General features: G+C 42.0%; 1 protein-coding gene across 1 annotated transcript in view; it reads right to left on the bottom strand.

The window, feature by feature from the left end:
• Positions 1-5,778, bottom strand: part of LOC138973904 (leucine-rich repeat-containing protein 71-like) — a gene marked incomplete at its 5' end in the record, with an annotated part of 37,553 nt that extends 31,775 nt beyond the window's left edge. Inside the window, 2 exon segments of the mRNA XM_070346609.1 lie at positions 5,070-5,271; positions 5,693-5,778. Coding sequence (XP_070202710.1) covers positions 5,070-5,271; positions 5,693-5,778 — 288 coding nt within the window.
• Positions 5,779-10,313: the final 4,535 nt, after the last annotated feature.

Below are 10,313 nucleotides of genomic sequence, written 5' to 3' on the forward strand. Positions count from 1 at the left end.
TAAAATTGTAAAACAAATACAAATTATAAGGTATTCAGCTAAACTTATTTTCTAATAACCGGCCATTGGTGCTGTTCGGGACCAGAGATTTCCTTTCGTACAAACGGACTTTCATACATCCGTGTTTCTTACAAGCGGAAAATTCTAAGTAATAACAAAGAGTAGATGCTGCCGGGACCCCCCCAGCACCTTTCATACAAACGGACTTTGTTACATCCGATGTTTCTTAAAATCGGTCTATTCTGTAATAATATTTACTTGGTGAGGAGTGAAACATCAGTTTGCTTAGCTCTTTTGCGATGATGATATTGATGATGGTGGCGATGATACTGATACTCAGATAACGATGTCAGATAACGGCACCCAACACCCTCAAACACAATGCAACAACACATAAAACCTCTCGATAAAAAGCCACGCACGGCAGACCACGTCACCTTTTATTAAAAAACTCAACACACATTAAAGCCACAGTAAGCCTCCCGTAAACCATCACAGATACTGTCAGGCTTTTACACACAGTACAAACACCCTTTCTTTACGTAGGGCACCTAGGATGTTCTCAAGCGGTGAGTGTTTAACCTTTGCCGGATGCCGCTTTTGACTACACACGCCCGACGATGCGGGTTTGTCTGAACCCATACATTTGAAAGAGGGTTTTTACCGTTTATTTCTCTAACGACGATGCGGGTTTGTCTGAACCCATACATTTGAAAGAGGGTTTTTACCGTTTATTTCTCTAACGACGGGGTGGGTTCAGGGAAACCCACAGCGCTACTTCAGTGGGTGCATCGAGTTTCTCCCTTCACCGACCTCTTGCAGGGGAGGGAGAGGGGGAGGCAGAGGGAGAGGGAGAGACTGAGAGACTAAGAAAGAGAGAGAGAGAGAGAGAGAGACTAAGAAAGAGAGAGAGAGAGAGACTAAGAAAGAGAGAGAGAGAGAGACTAAGAAAGAGAGAGAGAGACTAAGAAAGAGAGAGAGAAAGAGAGAGAGACTAGAGACTAAGAAAGAGAGAGAGACTAAGAAAGAGAGAGAGAGAGAGACTAAGAAAGAGAGAGAGACTAAGAAAGAGAGAGAGAGAGAGTAAGAAAGAGAAAGAGAGACTAAGAAAGAGAGAGAGAGACTAAGAAAGAGAGAGAGAGAGACTAAGAAAGAGAGAGAAAGAGACTAAGAAAGAGAGAGAGAGAAAGAGACTAAGAAAGAGAGAGAGAGAGACTAAGAAAGAGAGAGAGAGAGACTAAGAAAGAGAGAGAGAGACTAAGAAAGAGAGAGAGACTAAGAAAGAGAGAGAGAGAGAGACTAAGAAAGAGAGAGAGAGAGAGACTAAGAAAGAGTGAGAGAGAGACTAAGAAAGAGAGAGAGAGAGAGACAAAGAAAGAGAGAGAGAGACTAAGAAAGAGAGAGAGAGAGACTAAGAAAGAGAGAGAGAGAGACTAAGAAAGAGAGAGAGAGAGAGACTAAGAAAGAGAGAGAGAGAGACTAAGAAAGAGAGAGAGAGACTAAGAAAGAGAGAGAGAGAGAGAGAGACTAAGAAAGAGAGAGAGAGACTAAGAAAGAGAGAGAGAGAGACTAAGAAAGAGAGAGAGAGAGAGACTAAGAAAGAGAGAGAGAGACTAAGAAAGAGAGAGAGAGACTAAGAAAGAGAGAGAGAGACTAAGAAAGAGAGAGAGAGAGAGAGACTAAGAAAGAGAGAGAGAGAGAGACTAAGAAAGAGAGAGAGAGAGACTAAGAAAGAGAGAGAGAGAGACTAAGAAAGAGAGCGAGAGAGAGAGACTAAGAAAGAGACTAAGAAAGAGAGAGAGAGAGAGACTAAGAAAGAGAGAGAGAGAGACTAAGAAAGAGAGACTAAGAAAGAGAGAGAGAGAGAGAGACTAAGAAAGAGAGAGAGAGACTAAGAGAGAGAGAGAGATTAAGAAAGAGAGAGAGAGAGACTAAGAAAGAGAGAGAGAGAGAGACTAAGAAAGAGAGAGAGAGAGACTAAGAAAGAGAGAGAGAGACTAAGAAAGAGAGAGAGAGAGAGAGAGAGACTAAGAAAGAGAGAGAGAGACTAAGAAAGAGAGAGAGAGAGACTAAGAAAGAGAGAGAGAGAGAGACTAAGAAAGAGAGAGAGAGACTAAGAAAGAGAGAGAGAGACTAAGAAAGAGAGAGAGAGACTAAGAAAGAGCGAGAGAGAGAGAGACTAAGAAAGAGAGAGAGAGAGAGACTAAGAAAGAGAGAGAGAGAGACTAAGAAAGAGAGAGAGAGAGAGACTAAGAAAGAGAGAGAGAGACTAAGAAAGAGAGAGAGAGAGAGAGAGAGAGACTAAGAAAGAGAGAGAGAGACTAAGAAAGAGAGAGAGAGAGACTAAGAAAGAGAGAGACTAAGAAAGAGAGAGAGAGACTAAGAAAGAGAGAGAGAGAGACTAAGAAAGAGAGACTAAGAAAGAGAGAGAGAGACTAAGAAAGAGAGAGAGACTAAGAAAGAGAGAGAGAGAGACTAAGAAAGAGAGAGAGAGAGACTAAGAAAGAGAGAGAGAGAGACTAAGAAAGAGAGAGAGAGAGAGAGAGAGACTAAGAAAGAGAGAGAGAGACTAAGAAAGAGAGACAGAGAGAGAGACTAAGAGAGAGAGACAGAGAGATACTAAGAGAGAGAGACAGAGAGAGAGAGAGACAGAGAGAGAGAGAGAGACAGAGAGAGACAGAGACAGAGAGAGAGACAGAGAGAGAGAGACAGAGAGAGAGAGACAGAGACAGACAGTCAGATAGACAGACAGTCAGATAGACGGATAGACAGATAGACAGACAGACAGACAGAGCAACTGACAACAGACATACAGACAGAGAGATACGGACAGACAGACAGAGAGACAGACAGTCTCTTGGAGACAAACAGGCAGACAGACACTGTTCCGCCGCTTTGGTAATTATGGGTGTAGCAGAACCCGCGCCGTCGGCAGAGGGATAGTTACAATCACTACTACTCTTTAAAAGTATGGGTTTGTGTGAACCCGCGCCATCGGTAGTGTTTATGTAAATTATCACAATCAATTAATTTTAATGTTTTGTCATGTACACACTAAAAATTTGCAGACAGAGAGCAAATTAGGTGTGTGAGAGATACTTAAAATTTCAAAACGATACCTTTAATGGTTCCAGAGTTACAATGATTTTAGTGTGTCTCTGGGTACAGGTGAACCCAGGAAGCACGGCAAAGGTTAAACGAAAGGGTGTTTGTACTGTGTGTAAAAGCCTGACAGTATCTGTGATGGTTTACGGGAGGCTTACTGTGCCCTTTAAATGATACTATACAACAACAAAACACTTGGACACATCACACCACACCACACCACCCCACAAACCACACCCCATCACACCACACCACACCCCACCACAGAAAAACAACACCACACCCCATCACAACACCACACCCCATCACACCACATCACACCACAGCAAACAACACCACACCCCATCACACCACACCACACCACAGCAAACAACACCACACCCCATCACATCACACCACACCACACCACATCACACCACAGCAAACAACACCACACCCCACACCACACCACATCACAGCAAACAACACCACACCCCATCACACCACACCACACCACACCACAGCAAACAACACCACACCCCATCACACCACACCACACCACATCACACCACAGCAAACAACACGTACCACACCCCATCACACCACACCACACCACATCACAGCAAACAACACCACACCCCATCACACCACACCACCACAGCAAACAACACCACACCCCATCACACCACCACATCACACAACAGCAAACAACACCACACCACATCACATCCCACCACACCACAGCAAACAACACCACACCACGCCAAAGCACAGACATTTCTCTGACTGTTGGAAGAGACGGTCGACCACACATCATTCAACAATACATCACATTTAGCCCTACACTACACCACACCACACCACAAGGCACAGAACTAAGAAATCCATCCTACGAATGTCACAGACGGCCAACCATACACCATACAATACTTTCACTCGTCTCACCACACCACTAGACGTTACGCAATACATATTTCACCACAGCATGCCACAAACACCGCATGAGGAGCAAGGGAAGCTACTCCAGGGTTTGTTTATTTTTCCCCTGGAGTAGCCTCCCTTGCTCCTCTGTCTGTGTCATCTGTTGGTTTGTGCAGTGCCGTTGTTTTGTCAGTGATTCTCCTTTCTTTCTGTTCTATCGTCTTTCTTCTTCTTTGTTGTGTGTACTTGTCTTTTCGTGCCTGAAGAAGACCCATAGGTCGAAACGTCGCCGTTATTTGTTCCGTGTTCGTCATTTTAACGTGAGTACAGTAGTTCTTTTTGGTCTTTCTGTCAGGGAAAACATGCTGTTGGAGGGCAAAAGAAAAGATATAAGGCAAAAAAAAAAAAAATAGTCTGTTTACGGTAACCCGACCGACCCTATTTTTTTCGCGCGACCCTAGACTTTTTTTTTGGCATTTTGGAAAAACAAAAAACAAAAAAACAAAAACAAAATAACGTAAAATTATGTTTTTTTGGAAAAAAAAAATCCCGACCTACCGACCCTATTTTTTTGGCCTATGTTACCGTAAACAGACCTATTTTTTTGGGGGGGGCCTAAGGACACGCTGAAAGCCTCTCTGAAAAACCTTGACATACAGATTGACTCTTGTGAGCAACTGGGTCAAGACAGATCGACCTGGCGTAGCCTAATCCACACTGGTGCCAAGACCGCGGAAGAGAGAAGAATCCACATTGCAGAGCAAAAAATCCACATTGCAGAGCAAAAGCGCACACTCCGGAAAACCAGAGCAGCCAGAACCCCAGCAGCTGATGAGTGTCGCACATGCGGGAAGGGATTCCTGGTCTGGATTGGCCTCACCAGCCATCTCCGGACCCATCCGACCAGACATCTAAGCCTACCATGAGTCTGCGGTCATCTTCGAGAACGAAGGACGAACAACAACGTACACCACACCACACCACATGACGAGACAATCCAATCACACGTCCATCTCACCATTGTTTAAAAAATTTTGTGTGTGTTATATTTGTTTTTATCTCACCAGTTTTACAGACGTCCGACAAAAGGGGGAGGGAGGGGGTTGATTCGACCCTCGTGTCTAATTCCTCCCCCTCTCGCATACGACTCGGTGTCCTCGGTAACCGCGGTTTGCCGACTTTGAGGTCGCCATGTTTAGACTTGCCCCGTGTGTTACGTCGTGCGAGCTTCTTGTCTGTTTTCCCTGTTGGTACAATGGTCGCCTCCTGAGTAGAAAGTGTGATCATTATGGTCACATGGTGTGTGTGCGTGTGTGTGTGAGTGTGTGCGTACGTGTGTGTGTGTAAGTGTTTGTGTGTATGTTTATGTGTGTATCAGTGTGTGTGTGCGTGTTTGTGTGTGTCTGTGCGTGTGTGTGTGCGTGTGTGTGTGTGTGTGTGCATGGGCGTGCGTTTGAGTGCTCTCTTCTTATTGTGTTTTTTCATTGCTTGGTTGTTTGTTAGCTTGTTTGTTATAAAGACTTATCATCACAGATATATACAAACAATAGTACGACATCAATTGAGGAAATGCGCATGAAAAGATCAAATCACGATTGAAATGTCCCGCTGAAAGCCAAGGACTTCCCAACAGGAACTTGGAAGTCCCCCCCCCCCCCCCCCAAAGAAAGGATAACCACTACAATACCTGTGTCAGCTGCACACCAGGCGGAATGGGCCTTGGAACAACGGATGGAATGAAGGATGTTTTTTTCTGAAGGCACAAAACGTAAACATCCTCCTGCAAACACAGACAGACAGACAGACAGACAGACAGACAGACACACACACACACACACACACACACACACACACACACACATACAGAGTTGTGTCTTAGTACGTGTTGACACTGTATCGTCATTGTGTCTGTATGCGCTTGTGCGTGTGTGTGTGTGTGTGTCTGTGTGTGTGTGTGTGTGTGTGTGTGTGTGTGTGTGTGTGTGTGTGTGTGTGTTTACGTGTGTGTGTGTGTGTGTGTGTGTGTGTGTTTGTGTTTCTTGTGGGCGTATGTGTCTGTGTATTTCTTTGTGTGTCAACGTGGTTGCCTTGATTTTGTATTGACGTGCGTGCGTCTGTGCGTGTTTGCATGTGTGCGTGCGTGGGTGCTCGTGTGTTATAAACATACTGCGAGCTGAGGACTGGAGTATGTCGCAAGTGTACTGTGCTTCCGTCGTTTAAATATCTGAAGAGCCGAGAAGCCACAACTATCCATGCAAGGCTCGTATTGTGAAGATGATAACATACTCCTTTCTCTAAATGGGGGGCCGGGTGGTTCAGGTGGTGTAGTGGAGCACTAGACTTGTGATCCTAGGGTCACGAGCTTGAATGGGGGGCCGGGTGGTTCAGGTGGTGTAGTGGAGCACTAGACTTGTGATCCTAGGGTCACGAGCTTGAATGGGGGGCCGGGTGGTTCAGGTGGTGTAGTGGAGCACTAGACTTGTGATCCTAGAGTCACGAGCTCGAATCCAGGGCTGGACGGACACGGGTCGACTTTAAGTGCAGCCTCAGATACGGCATCCATGTCCCACCCCCGTGTCACTACTATGGCACGTAAAAGACCTCGGTCATTGTGTCCTAAATGCAGGTGGCTGATTACAGCTAAACACGCATACACCTGGGTAGCGCCACTCTTGTTGCTGCTAGCTTTCCACATGGAGGAAGCGACCCGAATTTCCAAGCATTGGTAAATAAAGTAAAAGAAATGAAGATAAAAATGAAATGAAAATGAAAGGAAATAACAAGTCGCGTAAGGCGAAATTACTACATTTAGTCAAGCTGTGGAACTCACAGAATGAAACTGAACGCAGTCCGCCGCTAGTGCAAAAGGCAGTGAAAGTGACGAGCCTGTTTGGCGCGGTAGCGATTGCGCTGTGCTTTGCTGTACCTCTCTTCGTTTTAACTTTCTGAGCGTGTTTTTAATCCAAACATATCATATCTATATGTTTTTTGAATCAGGAACCGACAAGGAATAAGATGAAATAGTTTTTAAAACGATTTCGGAAATTTAATTTTGATCATAATTTTTATATTTTTAATTTTCAGAGCTTGTTTTTAATCCAAATATAACATATGTATATGTTTTTGGAATCAGAATATGACGAAGAATAAGATGAAATTGTTTTTGGATCGTTTAATAAAAAAATAATTTTAATTAGAAGTTTCCGATTTTTAATGACCAAACTCATTCGTTAGTTTTTAAGCCACCAAGCTGAAATGCAATAGCAAACCCCGGCCATCGTCGAAGATTGCTTTGCCAAAATTTCAATCAATTTAATTGAAAAATGAGGGTGTGACAGTGCCGCCTCAACTTTTACAAAAAGCCGGATATGACGTCATCAAAGGTATTTATCGAAAAAATGAAAAAAAAGTCCGGGGATATCATACCCAGGAACTCTCATGTCAAATTTCATAAAGATCAGCCCAGTAGTTTAGTCTGAATCGCTCTACACACACACACACACACACACACACACACACACACACACACATACACCACGACCCTCGTCTCGATTCCCCCCTCTATGTTAAAACATTTAGTCAAAACTTGACTAAATGTAAAAATGAAATGAAAATGAAATAACAAGTCGCGTAAGGCGAAAATACAACATTTAGTCAAGTAGCTGTCGAACTCACAGAATGAAACTGAACGCAATGCCATTTTTCAGCAAGACCGTATAGGCCTACTCGTAGCATCGTCAGTCCACCGCTCATGGCAAAGGCAGTGAAATTGACAAGAAGAGCGGGGTAGTAGTTGCGCTAAGAAGGATAGCACGCTTTTCTGTACCTCTCTTTGTTTTAACTTTCTGAGCGTGTTTTTAATCCAAACATATCATATCTATATGTTTTTGGAATCAGGAACCGACAAGGAATAAGATGAAAGTGTTTTTAAATTGATTTCGACAATTTAATTTTGATAATAATTTTTATATATTTAATTTTCAGAGCTTGTTTTTAATCCGAATATAACATATTTATATGTTTTTTAAATCAGCAAACGATGGAGAATAAGATAAACGTAAATTTGGATCGTTTTATAAAAAATTTTTTTTTACAATTTTCAGATTTTTAATGACCAAAGTCATTAATTAATTTTTAAGCCACCAAGCTGAAATGCAATACCGAAGTCCGGACTTCGTCGAAGATTACTTGACCAAAATTTCAACCAATTTGGTTGAAAAATGAGGGCGTGACAGTGCCGCCTCAACTTTCACGAAAAGCCGGATATGACGTCATCAAAGACATTTATCAAAAAAATGAAAAAAACGTTCGGGGATTTCATACCCAGGAACTCTCATGTCAAATTTCATAAAGATCGGTCCAGTAGTTTAGTCTGAATCGCTCTACACACACACACAGACACACACACACACGCACACACGCACTGTACCACGACCCTCGTTTCGATTCCCCCTCGATGTTAAAATATTTAGTCAAAACTTGACTAAATATAACAAGTCGCGTAAGGCGAAAATACAATATTTAGTCAAGTAGCTGTCGAACTCACAGAATGAAACTGAACGCAATGCCATTTTACTCGTAGCATCGTCAGGCCACCGCTCATGGCAAAGGCAGTGAAATTGACAAGAAGAGCGGGGTAGTAGTTGCGCTAAGAAGGATATCACGCTTTTCTGTACCTCTCTTTGTTTTAACTTTCTGAGCGTGTTTTTAATCCAAACATATCATATCTATATGTTTTTGGAATGAGGAACCGACAAGGAATAAGATGAAAGTATTTTTAAATTGATTTGGACAATTTAATTTTGATAATAATTTTTATATATTTAATTTTCAGAGCTTGTTTTTAATCCGAATATAACATATTTATATGTTTTTGGAATCAGCAAATGATGGAAAATAAGATAAACGTAAATTTGGATCGTTTTATAAATTTTTATTTTTTTTTACAATTTTCCGATTTTTAATGACCAAAGTCATTAATTAATTTTTAAGCCACCAAGCTGAAATGCAATACCGAACCCCGGGCTTCGTCGAAGATTACTTGACCAAAATTTCAACCAATTTGGTTGAAAAATGAGGGCGTGACAGTGCCGCCTCAACTTTCACGAAAAGCCGGATATGACGTCATCAAAGACATTTATCAAAAAAATGAAAAAAACGTTCGGGGATTTTCATACCCAGGAACTCTCATGTCAAATTTCATAAAGATCGGTCCAGTAGTTTAGTCTGAATCGCTCTACACACACACACAGACACACACACACACACACACACACACACACACATACACCACGACCCTCGTCTCGATTCCCCCCTCTACGTTAAAACATTTAGTCAAAAGTTGACTAAATGTAATGAACTGAAATGAAGAAGAAATGAAAATGAAATTGAAATGAAATGAAAATGAAACAAGTCGCGTAAGGCGAAAATACAACATTTAGTCAAGTAGCTGTCGAACTCACAGAATGAAACTGAACGCAATGCAACGCAGCAAGACCGTATACTCGTAGCATCGTCACTCCACCGCCCGTGGCAAAGGCAGTGCCAGTGGAATTGACAAGAAGAGCGGGGTATTCGTTGCGCTGAGAAGGATAGCACGCTTTTCTGTACCTCTCTTCGTTTTAACTTTCTGAGCGTGTTTTTAATCCAAACATATCATATCTATATGTTTTTGGAATCAGGAACCGACAAGGAATAAGATGAAAGTGTTTTTAAATTGATTTCGAAAAAAGATTTTGATAATAATTTAATTTTCAGAGCTTGTTTTTAATCCAAATATAACATAAAATTATGTATATGTTTTTGGAATCAGAAAATGATGGGGAATAAGATGAACGTAAATTTGGATCATTTTATAAAAAAACTATTTTTTTTTACAATTTTCAGATTTTTAATGACCAAAGTCATTCATTAAGTTTTAAGCCACCAAGCTGAAATGCAATACCGAAGTCCGGGCTTCGTCGAAGATTACTTGACCAGAATTTCAACCAATTTGGTTGAAAAATGAGAGCGTGACAGTGCCGCCTCAACTTTCACGAAAAGCCGGATATGACGTCATAAAAGACATTTATAAAAATAAAAAAAATAAAAATGTCTGGGGATTTCATACCCAGGAACTCTCATGTAAAATTTCATAAAGATCGGTCCAGTAGTTTAGTCTGAATCGCTCTACACACACACAGAGACAGACACACACACACACACACACACACACACGCACGCACGCACATACACCACGATCCTCGTCTCGATTCCCCCTCTACGTTAAAACATTTAGTCAAAACTTGACTAAATGTAAAAAAGAGAAA

This window comes from Littorina saxatilis, linkage group LG8 (genome assembly GCF_037325665.1).
Source record: "Littorina saxatilis isolate snail1 linkage group LG8, US_GU_Lsax_2.0, whole genome shotgun sequence".
NCBI classification, from domain to species: Eukaryota; Metazoa; Mollusca; class Gastropoda; order Littorinimorpha; family Littorinidae; genus Littorina; species Littorina saxatilis.